At 53.9% G+C, this 25,581-nt stretch overlaps 1 protein-coding gene across 1 annotated transcript in view; it reads right to left on the bottom strand.

Annotated features, from left to right (window-relative positions):
- The window catches only part of TLE2 (TLE family member 2, transcriptional corepressor), a 32,924-nt gene extending 22,134 nt beyond the window's left edge, over positions 1-10,790 (bottom strand). The window contains exons 1-7 of the mRNA XM_077842095.1: positions 10,597-10,790; positions 10,293-10,390; positions 9,522-9,585; positions 7,596-7,640; positions 3,565-3,627; positions 3,192-3,266; positions 2,363-2,549 (exon numbers count right to left, since the gene is read on the bottom strand). Coding sequence (XP_077698221.1) covers positions 2,363-2,549; positions 3,192-3,266; positions 3,565-3,627; positions 7,596-7,640; positions 9,522-9,585; positions 10,293-10,390; positions 10,597-10,620 — 556 coding nt within the window. The 5' untranslated portion in view covers positions 10,621-10,790. The remainder of the gene's footprint in view (positions 1-2,362; positions 2,550-3,191; positions 3,267-3,564; positions 3,628-7,595; positions 7,641-9,521; positions 9,586-10,292; positions 10,391-10,596) is intronic.
- Positions 10,791-25,581: the final 14,791 nt, after the last annotated feature.

The following is a 25,581-nucleotide window of genomic DNA, read 5'->3' as shown; positions in this document are numbered from 1 at the left end:
CTGGTAATGATCGCATCAGCATTTGGAGAAGATAAATGGGTTCTCCCAACAGAGTCCCAATCTTCTCTGGCAGGTGGACAGATGCTCAGGGATGAAGCAGACAGAAATCAAGAGACGGGGGAATGTGAACATATTTAACCGCTCCAGGGCTCACTGGTCAGCACAAAGGGGTGGGGGTGGGGGGTTACAATCTCATAATGCAGGATGGATTTAATAATACCAGTCTTGAATAATTCACCCCAGAGATACTAGGATTACCCCTTAGATGTATGTAGCATCGCACGGGTTGTTAAGGGCGAAAGGGGCCATCTAATCCATCACAACACAGCCCATAGGAGGACACATACTGTCTCCTGCGTCTAGCCCAGCAGTGCACAGGACAGACTTCCTCTTAAAGCATCCAATGGCCTACCTATCTGGTTCTCAAAGGATTAAGCAAGAAAGAGTAAAAGCCAGCTTTTCTCCTCTTCCAACTGTTGTCTTTTCTTTGGGGGGTGGGGGGACTCTTAAAGAGACACTGTCAAAATTTAAAGCATGCAGTTACATGTGCGGAGGGGCCAGGGATGTACACACACACACCCCCCCGATTGCTGGTGCCACTCATGCCACTTAAAATGATCTAGTTTTGCTTTTAATAATGCTTTCACCATTTTTGTTCTTATTTATATAACTGTTGCACCTGAGAGTTCTCCATCAGGAAACCGTCCGAAGCAATGTAACGCTTATTGAAAAGACAAAAAAGAGTTTGCAATCTAGGTTTTGTTTGCAATTTAGCAGGGATCTTAGACTGGTCAGTTTCACTTCTGGCGTCTCATAAACCAGGCTAGTGCGCTTGTGTTTGGGTTGCTAACATTACATTGGGACCCCTGTGTGTAAAGAAACAAAACAAATGATTGAGCTGGTCCTTTTTTGTTTCCTTTAAATAAATCACAACAACATTCCTAGTACCCTGGGTGCTCAGAACACACTCCTCTTAACCACAACCTATGTTTAACATACACTGTCCTGAGAAAACCTGGATTTGTGCTGGAAATGGCCCACCTTGATTATCATACACATTGTAAGGAGAGTGATCACTTTACATAAGCTATTACCAGCAGGAGAGTAGGGTGGGGGGGAGAGAAAACCTTTTGTAGTGATAATCACCCATTTTTTCATGGTTTGTGTGTATAAAAACGTCTTCTGTGTTTTCCACAGGATGCATCCGATGAAGTGAGCTGCAGCTCACGAAAGCTTATGCTCAGATAAATTGGTTAGTCTCTAAGGTGCCACAAGTCCTCCTTTTCTTTTTGCAAATACAGACTAACAGGGCTATTACTCTGAAAACTGCCCCTACTGGAAGGCAGCATGGACTAGTGGATAGAGCACCAGTGTGCCACCCAGGAGCCCTGGGTTTTATTTCTGGCTCTTCTGACTCTGGGCAATGCACTTCACTACCCAATGCCTCAGTTTCCCCATATGTAAAATGGGGAGAGTGAGACCCCTGTTGCAAAGTGCTTTGAGATCTATGGATAAGACGCACTACAGAGCTAGAGACCGTGATGGTCCACAGTAGCTGAAGGAGCGTTCCGGGGAGGCGTGCGGAGCAAAGCGTCGAAGAAACAGCAGCAGCTCTGCTTATTGCCCAGTGGAGCCCATCACACACGCCTTTGCATGTGCGTTCACATGTGCACACTCATGTGTGCGCACAAATACACACATGTACAGTGGTGCACACACACACACCCCCCCCGCATGCATGGGGCACACAGATAAAGACACACACGTCCTGTGCACGCACGCGCAGGGTTGCACACGGAGACAACCAGGCAGTTGACAACCAGGGAGACAAGCAGTTCCCGCCGTCAAAAATAGCCCCAACCTCGCGAGGTTCCAGAGACTTAGTTAGCTTTATCTGTCACTCGCTGCGCCCGGCGCTTTCCCAGCTGGAGCCAGCAGCTGCCGCACACCAGTGAGCCCTGGGTAAAGGGCAAAGTGGGGCGATGTCTGCTCTCACCGCTGTGGTTTGCCGGGGCAGGGAGGGGGGCTGTTGGCTGGCACCAAATGGCAGCGCTCCTTAAGGACCAATCACTTCCTCTCCACTCCTAGCCAGCCTGGCTCTGCCCCCCAGGAGGAACGGGCGTCTCCTTAGCTAACCAGTATTCCCGAGCGATAGAAATGGCAGCTGCAGGATCCATAGAATATGAGCGGAGAAGCACAAGGAAACTCTCCAGCAGCCGGGCACTGTTCGTTCTGACGGGAGCTAAACTCCCAGGCACCAAGGACGCTGCCTCAGCACACGGGAAACACCCACTCTTTCAGGCTTCAAAGGGTTAATTGCCCCTTGTCCCGACCCACCCCCCGCACCATACAAGTCCCTTACCTCTGTTATTCTCGGCATCCTGAGCCCCCCTGTCCTCCTTTGCGGCAAGCTGAGACTGGGCCACCAGTGCCCCCGACAGGGCCAGGAGTCCCGAGGCGCTGGCCAGGCTGGAAGGCTGCATGCCCGAGGGGTGCGGGGTGAGCGGGATGGGAGGCGCATGGTGGGAGAGGTGCTGGAGCTGCTGCTGCTGAAGGAGAAAGAGCCAGGGCTGCGGGGTATTGCTAGGAGACCCCCTTCCCTCCCTGTTTCCGCCCTGCCGCCTTCCTCCACCCAACCCCTCCAGCCCTGCTACCTGCCCCGAAGCAGTTCCAAGACCCTTTGCCCAGCTGCAGCCATGAGCCCAGGGCTGAGCACAAACAGGGACACTCGCTCAGAGGTGTGGGGGGGTGATGGTGATCAGGCTCTCTGCTGCAGGATGACCCCCAAGGCTCCCTGCGTGATTTCAACAGCTCTCCTTGAGACCTGCCCAGGGCCCGGAGCAGCTCCTAGGTCAATGGGACTTTGGCCATGGTTGTCAAAAGGCTCCTGGTCTCCACCCAGGCCTGTTCAATGCTGCCTTGAGGCCGAGATGTCCCCCCCACCCTCTCCCTGGCTTTCCTGCCTTTTGCTGCCAGTGCAATACGGTGAGGGGGTGGGGGGAACACTGTCTGGCTTGCTCATCACATGGCTGCAAAGGAGGAAGACACAAGGTGAGGTCACAGGGGGGCATCCATCCGGCTGGCTGGGGGCAGCCCGGAGCTGTGGTCTGGGGTTACCCTGCCAGGGGCATCCCAGCTCCCAACTCCCTGAGCAGAACTCCCTTCCACTCCCCCATCGCGGGGCTACTCACCCCGATGATGCTGTTCAGTTCCCCCATGGTCACCTGCTTGGCCCGCTCCACGGCTTGCAGCACCTGCTGCTGGTGCTGGGAAAGGAAGGCACGGCGGGTCAGGAGCCTGGCCGGGCAGGATATCACGCCCCATGGAAAAGACAACGGGGGACGAGGCGGGCTGGGTGCCGTGCAGTGCTGCCCACCTCCCAGGGGCAACACCCCAAGAGGCGCTCACCCTCCTGGGATCTCGCTCTTACACAGCACAACTATTCATCCCAGTGCAAGCTCGGGTCCCTCCTCCCCTAGCGCCTCCTAGTGCAACCTAGTGTCTTCCTCCTCCACGGCTCCACCACTCGACCCACCCCCCAAGCAGCCCGGGGCTCCCTCTTACCTCCTGCGTCAGGAACGGTATGATCTGGGCACAGATGGCGCTCAGCCTCTTCACGATCTCAGCCTGAAAGGGGGAAAGGCAGCTCAGTCATGCCAGACGCCGGCACTGCTTAGAAGAATGGGGGCTCTTTAAATCAAGCCCTCTCCGCCCAGGCTCCATAGGAAGGCACAGGGCTAGGAGCTGCATTGATAGCGTGGGCTAAACTCCCAAACTCCCGTCCCAGCCTGCAGCGGGGCTCGGTGGAAAGACCAGGATGGATTCTTTAGGGATCACTGCTCCAGAGTCCTGGTGGGGTCCTTGCAGGGCATGTCCCCGGGGTATTACATGCACTGCCCCACCTCACTGGATTTCACGGGCTCCCCCAGTCCTGCCGGGCACAGACCCCGCCTGCAGCCTGTGCCTTTGGTCCATCGGTACAAGGGCTGGGTGCTTGGCCAGCCCCTGCTTTCTGGGGTTTGCGAAAGGAGTCGGTATTCATTCAGAACTCTTCCTAGGGGGGGGTCTCTTGTCTGCCCCCTAGCATCACCGCCCAGACACACGGAGTTCATGACACCCCTCTGAGGAGGAGACCATTACGCTCCCCGGTGCACAGATGGGAAAACAGACAGAGAGAGACTAAGTATCTTACAAGACAGGATTTAACCCTGATCTCCTGAGCCCCGGGCCGGCACCTTAGCCACAAGGCTCTTCCCGCTCACCTAACACCTGTCTTTTCTTTCATGGCCGAGTCAACAGAAAAACTCTTCATAGCCAAAGGACAGGCTGTGACAGCGCCGGGCACAGAGGAGCCCCGAAACTTAGCTGGCCCATGGCTGGAGCAGAGGGACCGCCCTAGAGAGGACTGGCTCCTCTGAAGGATGTTTCTCTCCCTTCCCTGCCAAGTGGAACCTGATACCAACAGCATTCAAGCTGGAGTCAAACTTTCCAACCCACAGTGAGTTCGAGTGGGTTCAAAATAAGGCAAAAGCAGTTCATCCACCCGACACTAATTCCCTCCCTGAGCCCTTTCTGGCAGACTGCTTGCGGGATCTGGGGCTCTTCCTTACAGGGCTGTAGCTATGGATATAAAAATCGGCCCCACTCCCTGCATGGGGCTTGATCCGTCACCCCCACCCATGGGGTCTTTCTAAACTGCCTGAGCTGGTGGGCTGCCTCGACATAATTTGTGCCCTGATATTTATTTAGATGCATGATCACACTTAGCCCCTCAGCTGGCTTTTCCATGTACTGATCTCAGAGCAGTTTACGAAGAGAGGACACCACAGTCATCTCAATTTTACAGATGGGGAAACTGAGGCACCGTGAGGGGCAGTTACTTGCCCACAGTCTCAAAGGGAGTCAGTAGCAGGGAAAGGGGTAGAACCCAGGTCTCCCGTCTCCCAGCCTTGTGTCCTACCCACTTGGATACGCTGCCTCCTGCAAGAGAACAGTTTCCCAAGGGAAGCAGTAAAAGCCTCAGAGCTTGATAACATTTAAACCACATGCCTCACACAGCAAATCCACCTTGGCACTCGCCTGGGGACGCAGATGAGCTGGTCTGCTATATTTTTCCATCTCAGATTTCTAGGACTCCCCGAGAGAGGTGCAGAGAGATTGAGAGCGCTAATAAAAAGCCCAGCAAAGAACAAAGGAAATCTGCCAGGCCCCCTAAGTAACACAGCCCTGGCAATTCCCAGTCACAGCCCGGGGGGGCACACAGCACAGGTAACACCGCCCAGCCTTCCCTCCTGACACCCACCCGTGACAGAGCGTCTGAGAGGCAGCAACCAGAAACCAACGGGATTAATTCAGTCCAATGGAAATTAAAGCAGCACTAACCCTCACCTGCAGCTCTAGTCCTGACTCCCGCTCCCTACCCTAACCACTCGAGCGTACTTCCACCTGAGCTAAAGACTAGAACCAGGAGTCCGCAGACCCAGTCTTCTGCTCTTAACACTAGACCACACACACATTCAGAGCTGGGAGTAGAACCCAGGAGTCCGGAGACCCACTCCCACATGCATTCCCAGAATTGGTATTAGAACCCAGGAGTCCTTGTTCCCAGGCTCCTTTGTTCTAACCACTTGGCAACACTCCTTTCCACAACACTGTATCTTCATTGCCTGGTACAACAAACAAATATGGTATGTTCTCGTTCAGCTCCCGGGGCTCCTGCTGAATTTCGGGATCCCATCGGAGTTTGGAGTAAATTAGGAAGCTGAGAATGAAAGTGACTCTCACGCACCACCCTGCTAACAAAAGGAGCAAACTTGGAGGGCTGAGCCAGCTGGAGAAATATGGCAGTCGACTTGCCACTTTGTCAGGCACCGTTCCAAACTAATTTCCCTGGCAGAGAGCCCTGCGATGACTAGATTGATAAATCTGAAGAGGAAAGCAAATTACAGCTGGAACAAAAGGAGACTGGGATGGTGAAAAACACTCCAGCGTCTTTGGGAAGGGAAGAAAAAAAAAGAAAAAAGATCCATTTGATTTTCAGTTCCTGTGGGCCTTCTCTCCAGCTCCGCCAGCTCCCTGCTGTTCACCCGCAGCTTTCTCTGTAACAGAGGTGCCAGATAAACCATCCGCCTAAGAGCGCAGCGGGTGCTAATGCCCACTGTGCTGGGGCCTAATTAGGGGACCGCCGGCCAGATTTTTAAAGGTCTTTTGGTGCCTACAAATGAAAACAGGCACCTAGTGGGATTTTCAGAAACGCCTTGAAATCAATGGCGCTGCGTCTTTAGATGCCGAAGCACCTTAACAAATCTGACCCTGAGCCCCCGCCTCAGACTGGCTGAGACCCAAAGGCAGCAAGCACCGACCTACCAGCCAATCTCTAGATTCTTTACCTAACCACAGATAACCACCAGCGTACAGCCTATGCTTAAGCCTGGTTCCACACCTTCCCCTCACACCTTTCTCCTTCTCAGCCTCCCTCTTCCCCTTGTCCTTCCATTTTAGCTGATCCCCTCCTAACTAAACCCACCCAAACATGATTAAACGAAAGAAAAACCATGGCTCTACCATGCTATTTGCAGCCATCACATCGATCATTCTGCTTAGGTCTTCGATCCCTTCCCCTGGGTCTGTCTTATCTCTTTAGATTGCAAACACTTCAGGGTAAGGACAGTATCTTACACCGGGTTTGTACAGCACCTGGCCCAACACGGCTCCATCCTCCATTGGTCCCGAGGTGCTACTGTTCTAAACATAAATCATAACACCACCCAGAGGTTCTGCCATGTGCATTTTTCAATTGTTATCCATTTAAATTTTCACAGAAGAAGGGGTTTTAAGCATTCCCCCTCCCCGTTTTTATCAATTTAAATTTTCACAGTTGCAGGCAATTTGGGAGGGGGAGGGAGCATCAGACAATAATTATTTAATGACAGTAGATGTTGAGATCCAGAAAGTTAAAGCTTTAGAACAGTTAAAACACAAACTGTCAACATCACATGTCAAAATCCACATAGGAAATAGCCTTAAATCAAAAGTTTTCTCCAGCAGAATTGTTCTTGCTTTGCCCATCTATAAATTTAGATGATCACTGATGGAAAAATTTCCCCTGGTTTGTGTGTGCGCGGTGAAATTGACGTTTACCGACATTTACCAATACAAATGGAACTCTTCCAAGTTTACATACAGGCCACCAGTGAGTGAGTCCATGCTCTGGCATGAGCTTACACGCTGAATCAGGTATGTAGCTGGCTGGCTAACGGGGCCTCGGGAATGCCTTGCACTGGTCTCGTCACCTGGCTGCCTATTGAATTCAAGTCCCTGAGCAGACCGGAGGTCCATCCCCCAAGTGAACCTCAATTTCCAATCACCAGGCTGCATTCCCATGGGATTAAGCAAATTCTCCCAGCCCTGGGTTTAAGCCGGAAGCTCCGCGTTCAGATCCAGCCCCAGACGAAGACACAGAATGGTCTGCATCGGAGATAACCAGGGTTGGGGTGGGAAACAGTTTCCAGAGACGCTGAGCACCCACAGTGGGGGGTTCCTCCTATATCCTTCCCCCGATTCCCCGCAGCTAATCAAGAGCCCACCTCACTCACCTGCTTGTGCATTTCAATGTTCAGGCCATAGGACATTTCATAGTACTGAAAGCAAATCAGAACACAGCTGGTTAGAAGAGGACTCCCCATTCGCCACCAGATAATGAAGCAGTTACCAGCAGGTCTTGGTAGCTACTCCACATGGCTCCCCCCTGCCAAACTGGCCCTGGTGTAACTCCATCAGTAGTCAATTACAGAGATGGGTTTTGCTTTTCCCAGGGTCAGGCCCAGATTTATGGACTGAGGGACAGATCAGGGAGCTCTAGTTCTATCCGGCTTCAGTGCATGGTGATAGGTGCTGGCCCCTTTCAGCTCTGGGAAGGTGGGAAGAGCCCACAGAAGGCCTGGCCCCTCGGATGAGGGCGGGGCCACAGGACCAAGATTCAGCTAAGCAAGGAGGACGAAAACAAGGACAGGGAGATGGTTCACCAGCCCTGGAAATTGATGGCCTGTGTGTAGTCACCTGGACAGTAGCAGGGCAAGCTTCCTCAGCATTGTCCCTGGAGGGTAGTTCAGTCTCCAGAGCCCGATCTAATCCAGGCCAACTCTGATGGGCCTGCCACAGCTGATCACCACTGAGCGCTGGACTCTGAGTCTCTAGCCCACCCAAAGATTAAGGGGCTGACTTCTCTGGCTCCAGCTCTAACCATTGGATAATACGCCCTCTGGCAATGGGCACCAATGGCAACAATGGGCTTTTGTGATGGTGGGAGGGGCACTTGTCCACCAGGGACTGGACTGAGACCCACCAAACTCGTATCACCAGAAACAGACGAATGGAAATGATTTTTCAGTCACAACTTAGCACAAGTTCAGGATGGTGACCTGGAGAAGGTATATTAGGGTTTAAAGAAGGTCGCTCAGGATCTTTGATTTGCCCTGTTGTCATAATACCAGGATGAAGGAGCAGTCAATGAAACAGAAAGGTGGAAAATTCAAAACTGATCACAGGAAATGATTTTTTTCCTCCAGACAAAGCTCCGTTTAGCCTGCGAAACTCCTTGCCACAAGAAGTCACTGAGGCTGAGAACTTGGCAGGATTTGGACAGGGATCAGACATTTGTATGAACAAGGACAGTCAGAGCGACAACAGTAAAGATTAAAGAATCAATGAGTGTTCTGGAAGAGAAATAAACCCTCATGCTTCAGGGCATGCACAACCCCTAGCTATTGGGGTTAGGAAGAAGTTTTCCCTGGAGGCAGCTTGTCCCATAACTGCCTACTGAGGGGTTTCTTGCACCTTCCTCTGAAGCAGCCGATAATGTCAGAGACAAGATATTGGGCTAAAATCAGACCCTGGGTTTAATTCACCATGGCAATTCCTGTGTCCCTATCCCGTTTCCAACCTCAGCCCTAACCCCACCAGGCAGATTTGCTTGGAGATGAATCCAGCCGGAGGCCTATAATTTGCTGGAATTATGGGCAGTGGTAAGTAGCAATTCTGATTAACCCTACAATGGCCGTTTCAAGAGGCCCCGGTCAGAGTCCATCCTCTCTGGAAGGGGTTTTATGAAACGGCCCTGGGGTTCGGTTTAGGCTGGGTTTTTGCTTCCAGCCACCCCCTCTCCACCTGGAAGGGCTGGACATCAATAGTTAAGAAGCCAAATGCAAAAATGGCATCGTTCCCAACATCTAACAGCATCATGGCAGTGGCAGCAGACGGCGCGGCAGGAACCAACCGTTGCTAGGAATGGATGTTAACTCCTTCCGAACCAGTGCCCTTCCCCCCGCCCCGGGAAAGCACCCATAGGCAGTTCAGTGCAACATCATCCAGCTAGGAGTAGCAGTCCTTGGAGGCCAGCTCTCAGGCTGAATGGCTTGTTGACCTGCCCCAGTAGGATGATTACGGGGCCCCTGGTGTGTGTATGGGGGTGGGGGGTCAAGAGGCCCCTGCTGGTTCACAGGGGCAGGTGGATGGTCTCTTACCATGACATAATGTCTCTGCATCTCAGTCTTCTCGCTCGCCAGCTTCTCACATTCCAGCTTCAGGCTGCAAGGGGAAAGCGTTTTCCTTTGCAACCCTGCTCGGATCCACCTCCACCCCCAGGGGAGCTGGCTGCAGGAGCCACCCTGCACACGTCCCACCCATCCCCGCTACAGGGGAAGGGACCACCCCTGCAGCAGGAGTCGGGTGCCAACGCTCCATGCCACGCATGGCCCTAGCAGGGTTCCACCAGCTAGTCAGCGTCTTGGAGCCTGGCTTGGAAGGGTATAAATCTGGCCCCCCACCTGCCCAGCCCCACTCCCCTGAGCTCCTCTCCCATCGCTGTCCCCCTGTGCTACGCACCTGTAACACCGAGTCCAGCGAGGCCTTGCTCTGGATTGAGAAAATAAACCTGCCTCCTCCCACTTTGCCTGTGACCCTGAGCACAGCTCGGCTGTCTCCTGACATCCCTCCGGCTCCTTGTATCCCCTGAACGGCCTGTGTCCCACCCACCCCGCAGCTCCCTCTCCCTGATCTGTGACCCGAAGACCCCTCGGAACTCCCCCTCTGATTTGTGTGTGCCCAGCCCAGCCTCGAACTCCTGCTCCCGGTACCTGGGATCCTAGGCACCACTCTCTCAACCCCATCCCTCTTTTCCCTGTGATCCTAGACGCTTGTCTATCTGCGTCACTCACCCGACCCCAGGACTGTCCCTTCCCCCTGACCCCCTCCCCCACACCTGCCTGCCCCTCCCCAAACGCCCTGCCCCTCACCTGTGATACTGAGCCTGCAGGAACTGGAATTCTTCCTTAATCCGGTCGCAGATTTCCAAAATCGAGAACTTGAAGGGCTGCCCAGACTGAAGTGGAGTCTAGAGTGGATCAGTAACAACAACGCTGTGGCCAGCCCAGCCCACCCCATCGCCAACGCACTACCCTGACCCACCTTCCAACCCCAGTCCTCTCCTCTCCCTTAGCTCATGGCCCAGGGACCGCCCCCCGCCCCCCATTCCAAAATTCAACCCGTCTCCTCACTCCCAGCCCGTCCGGCACACCCGGAGCCCAGGATGGTACTTACAGGGTGCCGTCCTTGTGGGTACATCCTGGGGGACTTGCCCAAACTTGATGCCCACCGGAGGAGGGAGAACACCCTCTTTAACCTCCCCACCCTGGCTTCTTCTTTAACTTCTCCAACAGCCGCTGGTAACCAGGAGAACAAGAGGGCGAAGGAATCCTGTCTCCGGGAGGGACGGACGGACGGATATTGGAATCTTCCTCCGATGGGCTTTTTTTTTTTTTAAATACAATTATTTATTGTTGTGGGTATGGCTCAGCCGGGGCGAAGAACATTTCCGTCGGGCGAAAGGGGAGAGAGAATTCCTCCCCAGCGGGTCGTGCTTGGCCGGGTCGCCTCGGCCCCCCCATCGGACACGGGGCCTGGGGGGAAATATAATCTGTCTTAAAGCACCAAAAAAAAAAAAAAAAAAAAAGGCAGGAACAGAAGGTCAGTAGAAAATCTGGCCGGATTTCAATAGCGGTCCCTGGCTAGAATGAAAACTGCCTCCTGGCAAAGCAAAGGGAGAGCAGGGGACTCTGTCGAACTGGATCCTTAAGGTGGTCCTTTCTCCGTAGGAGATGGCACCGGGGGCTTTGCCCGCTGGCTCTGGGAGCCATGCCAGAGACGCTTCCCACCCACAAGAGGTGTCAGAGGGTGGCAAAGCCTGGGAGAGAGATTCCCCCCACCACACGCCCACCGTGGTGGGAAGGCAAACTGAACGGAGGGAAGCAGCTGCTCCCACTTCCCCAGCGGCTCCCCCACATCCTGCTGGGCTGGGGGAGGACGGGTTGCTAGCCGACTGGCCCGCTCAGTCTCCTGCTCGCTCGGCCTTTGAGGACAGGGCCCCGGATTCAGGCGGGGGTGGCCTGCTCGTTGGCCTTTCGTGTCACTGGCTCTGCTATATCCCTGCGTGGGCCCCCTTTAGGTGTGGGGCTGGGCTGCCTCAACCAGAATGATGGGACCCCCACCCCCAAATATCCCCCCACTCCTGTGCAGCCCCCCACTCACTGACTGTCCCTCCCTCACGCCCCAGACACACCCACCTCTCCTAGCCCACCCTCCTTGTCCCTCCTCTTTGCCCCAACAGTCTCTTCCCCCTCCTCTGCCCCCAGACCTCTCCTCCATACAGGGCCCCCACCCCACTGGCCTCTGGGATCTTCCACTCCCACAGAGATCCATGCTGCCCCACTGCCAGTGTCTCAGACAGGCGGGCCCAGATATGAAGGGGCCTGGGTGTAAGCCCCCGCCCCGACCTAAACGAAGCCAACCTTAATAAGCTTTGCCCTCTGGAAGCCTGCCTCCATCAGCCTGGTTTCATTCTTCCTGGCCCTTTGGTCAGCAGAGCTGCCTGCCGGCGTTATGCAGCAGCATCTCGCTAGTCCATGGCTTGACACTGGGCGCTGGAAATAGCACGTGCTGTTTGCACAGCCATAAAGGCATCATAAATATATAATCGTAAAATATACTCAGGGTTTTAGAGCCTCCGTCTGACCCAGTGATCCAAGCCAGGCTGCAGCCGGGGGGGGGGGGGGGGGCGTCCCTGGGCCGGGTTTCCTTGGAGAGAAAGGGAAAAAATTCGGAGCTGGTTTTCATGGTAGGACGGCACAGGCTGTTAGCCGCCCCACAGCTGCGCCATCAGCACCGCTCCTTCCAGCGCCTCCTGCTGGGAGCAGACTGGCCAGGCTCCCTGGAGGGTTTGGTGGCATGGTTCTTACTGAGGGAAGCTACACCTGACCCAGGGGGGACTTGGAAGCTCCCCACACCCACCTCTCCTGCACCCTTCCCTACCGGGCCTCCTGCTGGCAGGGACTGAGCCTGGGCCAGCTGTGAATGGCCACTCAGCCAGCATCCCCTCCAGCGCCTCCTGCTGGCACAGCGGTGAGAAGCAATTTCTCCACACATCTGTGGGTGTACGTGTGTGACCCCAACAGGAGAGAGTCCCCCTAAATGACAACGGCGGATTATGAGGCAGGGAGGCAGCGTGGCGTTCCAGGAGCCCGAAAAGCCAGGCCATGGATGCCTCCTCCTTCCCGAAGCAGAATCCTCCAAAAGGGCCCCCCCTCCCCGCAGGATCATTATTAATTATTAATTATTATTATTATTACACCCAAGCCTTCATGCTGGTGAGAAAACCAGCCCCTGGGTCCACCTTAACCAGCTTTGCAGCCTCGGCTACTGGGGCCCTGCTTCCATTGGCTGCGAGCGCCAGCCAATCGGCCCCGCCCGTTCCCACATGGGTCTCTGATGTCAAAGGCTTCGGAGGCTAATCAGGAGCGAGGGATGCGGGAGGATAAACAGGAGGGAGCTGGGGGGTGGGGGAGGGAACCGCCCCGGGGCAGGCTGGGATTTGTAGTCCTCTCTGCCCCACCCCCTCCGGCGCCTGCCTTGCCAAGGCGCAGCTGCAGCTGGGGCAGCTCCCAGAGTTAGTTTTTGTTGGAGGTCGGAGGTTGCACGGCCTGGGGGCTGGCGTGCTCCAGTCAAGCCAATGGGGCCATGTGTGAAGGAGCAAATTCCACACTTGCCCTAGGCTTGCATTTCAGGGCGGGGGGCAGGACAACCCCCGCATTGTCCTCCAAACTAGGCCCATAGGGCCTGTGTCCTTTTGGCGACAGACTGAGAGCTGCTGGGTCACACCTCAGTTTCCCCAGTTGTAAAAGGGGGAGAAGGAGCCTGAGCCCCTTTGGAAAGTGATGGGAGATCTGCAGCTGATAAGAGCTAGGGGTTATGATTTATTGCCAGGGTCCTTCTCCTCCCTACCTGGCCCCCGACTGGCAATTCTTTGGGGCCAGGGCTGTCTTTGCTCTCTGCCCGAGCCAGCTGCTCCGCCCCCGCCCCCTCTTGGCAAACACATTAACCCCCTGATCTTCCAACCCCAGGCTTGCTCCAGCAACCCCAAAGCCCCAGGCTGCTGCAAACTACATTGCCCACAAGCTCCTGCGACTCTACCCTCTGCCTGTCAGTCAAAGTAACGTGGGCCCTGCTCCCTCCTCAGCATCCCCACCCGAAGTGGCTGGATGGTATAATTACAGCACATTGATCTAACTGAGCAAGGCTTTCCTGCTGGCCATGAATCAGGCTTTCCAGAGAGGAGCACATCCCTTTAACATTAAGCACAGCACCTTCCATCACCACAGGGCCTCTGCAGACACACACACACATATATCCCAGCTCCCTCTCCACTAGGCTTAGCCTGCAGCAGCCTGAGAAGGAAACAGAGCTAGGCTCTCCCACCTGTGAAAGTGAAAACAAGCAGAATAAAAACCCAGGGGACCTTTGTCTCTTCCCCTCAAACTTCCCCAAAGACAGAGCCCCCTTTCTGGGGAGCGATCTGAGCATCCAGGCCCTTGGAACCCTAAAAATTCCAACCCGCAGCTGGGTCAGCGCAGCCCCGAGTTCCGCTCTGCAGCCCACTTTACAAGCTGAGGTCTTGTCCCATCTGCAGGGATGTTTAAGATCCTCAAGTTGTTGGGATCATCTGAACAGCCCCCCAGCCCAAAAAGCAAATGTCCTTTCCTCCCACTAAAAACAATAAAGAGTCCGGTGGCACCTTAAACACGAACAGATTTATTTGGGCATAAGCTTTCGTGGGTCTGAAGGCAGAGGCATCTGAAGAAGTGGGTTTTTTACCCACAAAACTTATGCCCAAATAAATCTGTTAGTCTTCAAGGTGCCACCGGACTCTTCGTTGTTTTTGTAGATACAGACTAACATGGCGACCCCCTCTGATACTTTCCTCCCAGTATTGTGTGGCGTGCTGTGGGCCAGCGGCCACGCACCACCCCAGAAGTGGCTGCTTTTGTGTGGCTGTCTGTAGCGGTGGACCATGGTTGTCCAGGCTGCTGGATGGTTTGCTTACATATAATAAGTTGTTGGTTCTCAGACCAATTTCTAGTGGGGAAAAGCCCACCACCACTGTCAGCCCTTGTTAGCCCCCTTGTTGTCAGCCTCATCAGAGAGACCAAAGATGGAAGGACACGCAGCTGGGGTTCTCATGCTGGCAGTTATGACCAGGTGCCAGGGGGTGATCACTACCTTGCCCTTCCCATATTGCTAAAACCTGGATTAGATAATGTAGCTAGCTTTTATACCATGCTTTTCATCGGGATGTCTCAACATGCTTTACAAAAGGGGGTGAGCATCATTATCCCCATTTTGCAAATGGGGAAACTGAGACAGAGAGCAGGAAAGTGACTTGCCCAAGGTCACCCAGCAGGTCAGCGGCAGAGTTGGGCATAGAACCCAGGTCACCTGAGTCCCAGTCAAGACAGAAAGGGGATCCCAGCATGGAAAAGACTGAGAACCACCGAGTCACAGGGACTGATTCATCTCACCCATCAAGCCAGAAAGAACCAGTGGATAGATCATAAGTTCAGGAACCAGGACTCCTGTGTCCTATTCTGGGCTGTGCCACCAATTTGCTATATCCCCTTTGGTGAGTCCCCGTGCCTCAGTTTCCCCAGCTGTGAAAAAAGGATAATGCTATAGCCCCCCTGAGAGATTGACAGATGGAAGATGCTATGTGTGGTTATTCACTGGATTTCAGCAGGCCTTTTTTTTCCCCCCCGAGGAGAGAGACTTGGGGGGAAGGGACCTAGACAAAACCAGAAAAACAAACCCCGGAGTGCTAGGATTTTTGCCAAAAAGATTCCAAGGGATGATTTCACCCATTCTGCATGTTTCGCTGTAAACATAAAAGCTGCAATTAGGAAAGTGGCTACTGTAAGCCAGCGAGTGCATGGGCCGTAGCATCAATACCACCCCACCAAACGCTCCTGACCACTGTAAATTCCCAGGATTTCAGGGTATTAACCAAACTTGGCTTGGCATCAGGCTAATATGCAACAAACCTTTTATTGCCTCTGCTAACCGACCGCTGATTTCTTGGGGATTGCCGTCCAATTAAACCTCTGTTCAGGGCTCAGGAGCAGGGATGATCCTGAAATGCATGGGGCTGCCCCTCCCTCCCCTCCCCAGTCTCAGCTCCTGGAATAACAAAACTTCGCTGTTCCTTAAAACCCTTCGGCACAGGAGCACTCAAATCAGCTAAGCGTTGCAGCACCCCTGGGAGGCAGGGAAGGATTACTCTCACTGTGTCACATGAGGGGAAACCGAGGCAAAGAGATTTTCCTAAGAGGCACAGCAGTGAGCGAGGGGCAGAGCACAGAACAGAACCCAAGAATCCCCATGCTCTAACCACTAGATACTGCTTCCCTCCCAGAGCTGGGCCTAGAACCCAGGAGTTCTGGCTCCCGGTCCCCTCTCTAGGCCCAGCTTTTCCCAGAGCTGGGACTAGAACCCAGGCATCTTGGCTCCCAGCCCGTGCCTCTGCCCACTAGACAATTCCTCTCCTAATGAGAGCGCCTTAACATTAGAGCTGGAAGAGACCTGTTGTGGCACCCAATCCATCGCTCTGGCCAGGGCACAACCGCGCCCTACTGTAGGTGCATGGCTGTACCGTGAAGGGAAGTTGTTAGCCACAGACAGCAGAGGTCCCAGAAAAGATAAGTGGCCAGCCTCAGCTATGAGGGTATGTAGTTCCCAGGCCTGGAGAGGGCAGATATTCCCAGCCGAAGGCACCGGCTGAGTGGCTATGCACCCAGGAGGGACAAGCTGGCTGCCACAGGTGCCTCCCTTCAAAACCAAGGTGGGAGGTGACAGCTCCTGGTTCTGGAAAAGGGCTGATTCTTTCCCACGCACACAGGAGCTGAGGTTCCCGGTGTGGAGAGGGGCTTTGCTGCCAGCCACAAAGGAAGAGAGAGATCCTGGCTGTAGAGAATGGCTGAGTGCCCAGCTGCAGAAGGCCTGAGTTGTTTCTCTCTCACCAATGCCTGAATCTCACCCACCAGCCCCATGTGCCCCCCACAGGGCACCCCCATGCCTGGAAGGGTTCATCCATCCCTGCCTGCGCTGCCTCCCGCGCTGGCCTACACTTCTGGAGAGTTCCCACTTTTGGCGGGAGGGGACGGGGAAGAGCCAACCCTTAAATATTGCAGGAGCCAGCTGTCCCTGGCCCTCCGCACACAGGTTAAATATTTAATGTGCCACATTTCTTCCTAATCTTTTATTAATTATGTTATTTACTTGCCGCAGGATGGAGGCTACTGGAGGAGGCAGAGATGACAAACATACAGACTAAGACGCCTCCAAACCCCCAGCCCTAAAATCACCTGCGGTTGTTACTGCCGGAGCAGCTGCAACAGTCAGAGCATTAGTGTAGACGGGGCCTGCCCCTGCTCAGAGCAGGGCTAGACGGTGGTGAGGTCACCCCGTGAGGCCACGTCTGTGCCGGGAGTTCCCGCCGGTGGGACAAGCCTGGCATGTGTGTACACAGAACAAGAGCAGAGGGAGGGGGGCTTGGCGGTGAGGGTACGGGGCTGGGATTCAGAAGATCTGGGTTGGATTGCCAGCTCTGCCCTGGAGGCCGTAGGTGACCGTGGACAAGTCACTGAATAGCGCTCGGTGCGCTGGGTTTATTAAAAGCTGCCCCATTATTCTGGTGCCTAAATAGGTGCCGAGATCTTTTCAAAATCCGACCCTGTAATCTTGCCGTGCCTCAGTTTCCCCATATGTAAAATAGGGAGAATAATCCTTTCTTTCTCCCACCCTGGGTCAGTCTTGTTGATTTAGATGGGCAGCGCTTTAGGGCAGGGACTGTGTCGGACTATGTGTCCATGCAGCCTAGCACATGGGCCCTGCTCTTTCTACTACAACAACATGGGGCAGTTCCTAGCAGAGGAGAGGCCAAGCCCTTTCACACTTGCTTGATGAAGAGCCTGTCTCCCTCTCTCGTGGAGCTCCTCTCCCTGCATGCCCAGCTGGCCCATTTCTGTAGGGTTAATCGGCTGCCTGAAAAATCGCTAGGTAATTGCATCCTGTCCAGACTACAGGGGCTGCCTGGTGGCACGAGAATGCATCTGTGGCATAAGTGGTTGATCGAACCTACGATGGAGGCTATCGGACCAGCGAAGGCACATTGGAGCTCTTCAGCTCACGCACTGTGTTGAATTGAATCTCTCTTACTAAAAAGCAGCTGGTATTTTCCCCCACTTCACCTCCAGGTACATCCCTCCAGTGCAAAACAGCGGCTTTCCCTGCAGCAGTTAAATGCTTAAATGAGGCTCCAACCTGCCTCCCTGCCCAGCAAACTCCTTTCTCTTGCTGCTTTTCCTTTTCTTCATTAAAAAATCCCCCTTGGACATTTCTCAGGAGTGAAGGCAGCACAGACCTCAAGCAATAAGCTACAATTAACTGCCCCGGGCATAAGAGGGGAGAACGCTGTTGCTCCTCTCAAGCAGAGCTCCCTGGTAGAGCTGGCAGAAACGTTTGTGTTGAGTAATTTCAACAGAAAATGGCGTTTTGTTGGAAAAAAATATTCCAGAGGAAAATTTCAGGTTTTGACCAAAAACTATATATATATATATATATATATATATATATATATATAAAAACACAAACCGATTGTTTTCAACTTTTTTCATTTTTTATAAACTGAATTTTTTTTAACCCAAAAATCTGAAATGGGGGAAGGGTTGTTTTCACATTTGGAAAGGTGAAAATGTTTCAATTTTGGATTTTTGTGGTAAAACCAGGGGTTTGGTGGGACATTTTGACAAAAACGAAAAAACAATTTTTTTTTCCTGGTCTTCTAAAACCAAACTAACCAACCCAAAGCATTTTTTAACCTGGATCTAGCCACTATTCTGTCTCCAACCTTGGCCGGTACAAGATGCTTCAGAAGAAGTTACAAGTAACTCTGAAATAGGCAGTTATGGTATAACCAGGGTGAGGAGGAAAAGTCTTCAGAACCCTGACTCAGTGATTGGTTCATCCCTTGTAGCAGGTTAGTTCAGAGCCCGGAGAGTAATTTGGGCCCGTGTGCACGGGAACTAGACCATAACAACCACCCAGTGCTTAACATCGGTAGATATGGGAGCGCTTTGCACAGGACGTCATTATCATTATTTCTGTTTTACAGATGGGGAAACTGAGGCATGGGACGGGGAAGTGACTTGCCCAAGGTCACCCAGCAGGTCAGTGGCAGAGCCAGGAATAGCAGCCAGGTGTCCTGAGTCCCAGTCCAGTTGTCTGTCCATTAGCAGTGTGGCCTTCCACATGTAGCTATGTCTGTTTGTCGGTCAGCAATGAGACTGACCAATGTCAGTGTAATGGGGGTGTTTGAAATCAAAGCCAGGATTCAGCAGTGTGTGTTGAAGACAGCCCTTCTCTTTATAGCAGGCTAAACCCAACAAGCCGGATCCACCACCCTGCCCCCTGAGCTGGGGTTTGCACTTTGAGTCCGACCCCAAACAAAACTGGGTTAGTTTAAGAAATGTGGCCCCCAGCAAACAGCCACCATTAACGTTGCCAGGCGGGGAACGGTTGCTGCAGCACCTCCCAAATGTACCTGCGCATCGTCTCAGCTGAAGAGTCAGCCAGGTGAGCCCCTATCTGCGGGCAAGCCAAGTTCAACCCTTTCTGCTCCCCAGCTCTGGTGACCCTGGAGGGCGGGATCCCCGGCCCAGCCTGCCTGTTTCAACACGATTCGTTTGCTGCTTTTGAAATCTGACTGGACCTTATCTGGCTCTCAAACAGGTGGGTCAGGAGATGAGATTCTGGGGAACGCTTGGTCTTGGCTCCCCTGGACCCCCCACAGTAGGAGGAAGGGTGGTCTGGGGGTTAAGGTCCTGGGCTAGGGCTCAGGAGATCTGGCCTCAATTCCCGGCTCTGCCGCTGACTCTCTGCATAACCTTGGGCAAGTCTTTTCCCCACTCTGTGCCTCAGTTTCCCCAATTTGTAAAAAATCCTCCTACTCTTTCTCTGTTTAGGGTATAAACTCTTTGGGGAAGGGATTGTCTCTGTGCATATGGACAGCGCTTAGCACAACGGGGCCCCAGTCTGCTAGGGTCTCCAGCTGTGACGGGCAATTTAAATTAGAGCACCCTCTTGGGGCTTCCTCTCTCTAGACCCCCCATCCCCAAACCCAGCCTTCCTTATTGCAGCTCAGTTTGAAAACAAGAGGAGACCACCTTTGCTGGGAGCCAAAAGTCAAGCCAAGCCCCCCCTCCAAGAGCACGGATGCTGCTCAACCTGCTGAGAGCCTCCGCCAGAGAGCCAGGACCTGTGCCAAGCTGGGCGGGCGCTGGCAGGATTCCCTCTGTGCTTTGCCAGCGGCTCAGTGACAGCGTTGGACAGCAGGAGCTTTTGCTGTCAGCTACCACGAACCCCATTTGCTCCTGCCAGCTGGAGAGACCCGACGGGCTGCCCCTCCCCACCCCGCCATGGAGGCAGCACGGTGGTGCTGGATGCCCTCTCCATTCCAATCCAGTAAGGGCCCCTTGTTAAGATTGAGTGGATAAGGTATGGAGCTGGGAAGCAGGAGACCTGTGCTTTGCACCCACCTCCGCCACTGACCTGCTAGAAGACCCTGGGCAAGTCACTTCCCCTCACTGGACTGCTGTCTCCTCTCCCAACCCTCTGCCCATCCCATCTGTTTAGGCTGTAGGCTCTTTGGGGGAGGGGCTGTCTCGTGTCTCTGTGCAGCACCTGGCACACCAGGGGCTTGATCTCAACTGGTGTCTCTAGGGGCAGCTGTAATGCAAATAGAAATGACCCACGCACACACCCGGGCTCTCCCCTGTAGTCCCAGTTCCCAGCTCCTCTCACACCGGATCTGATTTAAGATGAGAACAAAGGGTGCAATAGAACCCCCTGCCATACACACACTCACCCTCCCCAGTTTCTGTCTTCTCACCCTCCCTGAATCCATCATCCTTCTTCCTTACCTTTCTCCATCTCAGACCTCCTGCGCCACACAGCCCCAGCAGCTGGCCCCGACCCCTTGCGCCGACCTGCAAAGCTGCTCTTCGCACAGAGTTCTCTCTCCCCTGCTTCAAACCGGCTGGTAGCCAAGGGCTGGAAGCTGGTCAAATCCCGATGTGAAATGAGGGTATGCTTCTTGCAGACCGGACCTACCTTCTCTTCTTCGGCCTTGCCCACCTGGGAAAATTTCTGCTGCTGGGACTGTCCCTATGCTGGTGGGAACGGCCTCACGTCCACACACAAGGGGTCTCCCATTGACGGGTCTTTGGGCATCTGTCAGTGGAAGTTACTCTGGTTGCCATCCAAAATATGGCTGGGAGTTCAACCTCGGCTGCACAAACCGATTTTCATTGTAACTCAAGTGGAGCAAACACCCATTATTATTCTGCATAAGCACGTGGAGGCCTCGACCAAGATCAGGGCCCCATTGTGTTAGGTGCTGTACAAATATTCAGGGAGACCCAATCCTTGTCCCAAAGAGCTCCCAATCTATAAAGACAAGACAGACCTATGGTGGGAGGGGAAACTGAGGCCAGAGAGGGGATGTGACCCAGCTGGTCAGTGCCGAGTTGGGAACAGAACCCAGGGCTGTGTACTGGCTGCCCCTCAACCTTTCCAAGAGACTCTAAACACAATCATTTACAAAAAGCCACACGTGATAAATAACTCAAGATCTTAAGGGCCTTGATTTTGAGCTTGCAAATTAATTGTGAGTGCAATTTTGCAGGTGCATTCAATAGCAAATTGGGCAGCTTGAGGTCGTGAAGTGGCAGCAGATATACCTGCAGTTATTCGCCCTAGTGAAAAATTCACTTAGAAAAATAACTTATAGGGAAACGATTGGTGGAAAAATCCTCCCTCAAAGTACCAGGCAAAACTGCTGATGATTTTGGAGCTGGGAGGCAATCCTGGGGCTGAAGGGGTTATGGTTAAAATACCAGTAAACACCCCCCACATTAGGAAATGAAAAATTCTGCTCAGTCTGTGAAATCAGATTTACAACGATCATCTCCAGAGTCTCCGTTGCTTTGCAGTTTGGGGGTCAGCAAGAGATTCTTGAGCACAGAAGATTTGGTGGGGACAGAAGATTAGATGTATGGTACCCACCATGCACTCACTTCGATTACAGGCCAGGGGCTCCACTCTATTCAACTCCAGATCGGCTCCCTGCGTAACTTTCTCGCGCGGCCGGCGGTCTCGGATCAGGCACCGGCAGGGTAAGCGATTGTTGGCTGCGGCTCAGTGCCCTGTTTGCTTAGAAGCATGTGGGAGTGGAGACACGGTGCTTCCTGGCAGCCAGGCTGAACCGAGATTGCGCTCGCATGGGGGCTGGTCGCTGGCTCACTTGCAGCAGTTCGGTAGCAGAGGGGCCAGCAGCTATTGAAAGGCAGTGGCCAGTGCAGTGAATCGGGACCCAGGAGACCTGGGTTCTATTCCCGGCTCTGCCACTGACCTACTGGGTGTTCTTATGCAAGTCACTTGCCCTCTCTGTGCCTCAGTTTCCCCTCCCACCCATGCCTATTTAGACTGTAAAGTCTATGAGGCAGGCTCTGTCTATCTGCGATGCCCAAGACAATAGGGCGTTGATCTCAGCTGGGGCCTCCATACATAATTTTTCAGGATCTAAATACATTTTTATGACTTTGGACACAAGCTCTTCTCTCCAGCACCTGGGGGTCTCACCCCAAAACAACAGATCCTGCAGGCGACTTGGGTGCAAAGAACCCCCTCGATGCTGATCCTAGAGACCAGCGTGCTCCTTCGGGGTTTTTTCCCCTGCATGACCTCTCCAGGGCCTGCTGCAGAGCCACTGGTGCCCAGGGGAAGCTGAGGAAATGAGAGCAGGCGGGGGGGGGGGCGGGGGGGGGTTGCAGGCTGGAGGCGCCCTCCTGTGGCTGCAGCATCCTCCTCGACTGCTGCAAACCCCTCTCTCCCTGCCCACCATGGAGACACCGCAGGCGGTGTTTGGCCATTGGATCTCTGGAACTGCTAGACTCAAACCTCCCAGGGCACTTGGAGCATTGTGCTCCATGCAAGTAGGGGCTGCAGGACACCTGTAGAGACTCCCCATACCCTGCCCCCCTACTGGCCCTGTTGCATTCAGGTCCTTCCTTGGCCATTGGGATATAAAGGCAGGGTTTGCCCTGCCCCTCCGGTGACAGGCCTGTTCTCAGCGTAGCCGGTTTCACAGATGCTTTGCTGTTGAAACTAACCCCACACCTCATCCTACAGGCGGGTCTGGCCTGTCCGTAAGCAGAGCACCAAGGTCTCGGGAACCCCGACCTTTGCCTGGGGCAGATGTCTCACCTGGATGGCTGCTGGGATGCAGCTGCCTGCTGCAGATGGTCTCTCTGACCGTACCTATGCACTTTCCATAAGGCTGGCAAAGGCCAACAGAGCCTTTCGCCTCCAAGTCGCTGGCTCGAATTCCACCCAAGCTGGCAGCGGCTGAAGTTTGCTACCATCTGACTTGGTTCTAGGGCTGTGTGAGATGAGTTTGGAGGGTCTCAGCCCACCAGCTGGCTATCCACATGGCACAGCTCTCCTGGCACTCATTTACCTCTTTGTGGGCAGCCTCAGCAGAGAGGCCAAGGACACAATGCCCCATGGAGACAGGATTCCCTTCTTGCTCCTTGCAGGGTGGAGACACACCATAAGAACATAAGAGTGGCCATAGTGGGTCAGACCAAAGGTCCATCTAGCCCAGTATCCTGTCTTCGGACAGTGGCCAATGCCAGTTGCCCCAGAGAGAATTAACAGAACAGGAAATCATCAAATGATCCATTTCCTGTCGCCCATTCCCAGCTCCTGGCAAACAGAGGCTAGGGACACCATCCCTGCCCATCCTGGTTAATAGCCATTGATGGACCTATCCTCCGTGAACTTATCTAGTTCTTTTTGAACCCTATTATAGTCTTGGCCTTCACAACATCCTCTGGCAAGGAGTTCCACAGATTGACTCTGCACTGTGCGAAGAAATACTTCCTTTTGTTTGTTTTAAACCTGCTGCCTATTCATTTCATTGGGTGACCCCTAGTCTTGTGTTATACCAGTAGACAGGCGCTCCCGCTGCCCCCAATCTGCTAAAAATCTGTCTCCAGGGCTGTTGAAACGTGCACTCCCCTCTAACCCAGGAAGGGCCCCACACAGCCCTCCCCCCACGGCAATCAGCCAACACTGACTGTGCGAGTCCTTAGAGACCTCCAACAAGATCTGACGGACACAGCCCCGCTCTGAGCGTACACAAGACACAGGACCGGCTCCAGGCCCCAGCAAGGCAAGCACATGCTTCGGGAGGCACAAGTTCCAGGGGCGGCTTTCCGGCCCCCCTTTTCTTTTTTGCTTGGGCAGTTGCTCTCTTGGAGCTCGAGGCGGCAAACTTTTTGCCTGGGGCGGCAAAAAACCTAGAGCCGGCCCTGACAAGACAACCGCAGGACAGGAAGGGAAACTGAGGCACGGGGTGGTGACGTGACTTGCCCAAGCTCTCCCAGCAGGTCAGTGGCAGAGCCGGCACTAGAATCCAGGTCTCCTGAGTGCTAGTCCAGTGCTCCATCCATTGGACTTCGCTGCCTCCCATTAAAGTGATCAGCGGCAGGCCTGGGAAAAGAAGCTCGATCTCGGAACTTCTTCCTGATCTCTAATGCCACATGCTCCCGCCTCCCCCAGTGCTCAGATTTGTGGCTGTGGCCATGCCGAGGGCCCTGGGCTGCTCTAGCAGACCAGCCGCTGCTGTTAATAGGTCCCAGGAGGCTGTTTACCTCCAGGAAGCTAAATTCTCAGCTCCTGCCATGCTGGGCAAGGAGCTTGCTGCCTCGTTACTGAGGAGACAGGCGGGGCCCAGCCACCAAGCTGTTACACTTCCAGGACACCTTGTCACCACATCACCGCAGGGGTCGGGGTCAGGGGCAGGAGGCAAAAAGCCAGGAGTCCTTAAAGGAACACAGCAGCTGCCAGAGCCTCTCTGCCGGCATTCCCTTCGATCTGCTCCTGGATGCACTTACCGGCTCCTGAGTGGTTTTTAATTATTGATGCCTCTTTTAGCTTTTATCTCGTGTTCGCCGCAGCCGTGAGGGACTGGCGGCTCCTGCATTAGTGATGAATTGGGAAGGAGGAACCGTTCCCCCCAGCCAGCTCCCGCCGTTACAAAGCACTCCCGGTTTGTGGCTTATGGCACCGTTTCAAGGCAGCGGAAAGCAAAGCTGTGGCCCCCCCCAGCCCAGGCACCCAGGGGAGCTGCTGCAGCAGAGGGGACAGGGATCTCGCTGGCTCAGTCATTAGAAAGGAAGGCCGCAGTAGGGAAGATGGTGACGAAACCCACCAGACCCAACCCTTGCCACCTCGTAGCACTTATATGCTGGGCTTAATTTGTAATGAAAGAGGTGCCAGGGCTCAAACAATTTTTTACTTTCATAACTGACGTGGCAAGCCCAGAGGTGCCAGGGCTCTGAACTGCCGAGCCCAGAGGGGCCGGGGCTCTGAACTGCTCAGCCCTAGCACAAAATAAGCACAGCTTCTATGTCACTTTCCACCCATAAACCTCAAAGCGCTTTACAAAGGAAGCCAGTATCATCATCCCCATTTTACAGACAGGGAAACTGAGGCACAGAGAGGGGAACATGGCTTGCACTAGGCCATCTATCATGCCCTGGCAGAACCAGGAATAGAAGCCCGGTCTCCCGAATCCCAGGCCAGTGCTCTATCCACTAGGCAAGGCTGCCTCCTAAAACAAATACCAGCTGCTTCTGTCTTGCACATGTTAATCCCCTAATGAGGCAGGGAGGTGCTTTTATCCCTGCCACAGAGCTGGGGAAACTGAGGCAGCCGAGTTTAATTGATTCACCCAAGGCTGCAAGCAGGAGTCGAGTCAGTGTTAGAGCCAGGATAACAGGCAGCGCTGTCCAGTGGGTAGGGCACTAGGCTGAGCAAAGACTTGGGTTCTACGCCCATCTCCCTCTTGCAGGTACTGCTGTACCAAGAGGCAGTGTGTCCCATGGGAAGGCACTGGGCTGGGAACCAGGACACCAGCTTCTTTTCCTGGCTCCATCACTGACCTAGCAGGTGACCTCGGGCAAGACACCTCTCCACTCTGGTGTTCCTGTTTCTCCTCCCATCCTGGGTCTGTTGTGTCTATTTAGCTTGTGAGATCTTTGGGACAGGGATTGTCTCTTGCAATGTACACACAGTGCC

This window comes from Eretmochelys imbricata, chromosome 25 (genome assembly GCF_965152235.1).
Source record: "Eretmochelys imbricata isolate rEreImb1 chromosome 25, rEreImb1.hap1, whole genome shotgun sequence".
Classification (NCBI taxonomy): Eukaryota; Metazoa; Chordata; order Testudines; family Cheloniidae; genus Eretmochelys; species Eretmochelys imbricata.
The sequence above is the reverse complement of the archived record's forward strand: the minus strand, read 5'-3'. Positions and strand labels throughout refer to the sequence as shown.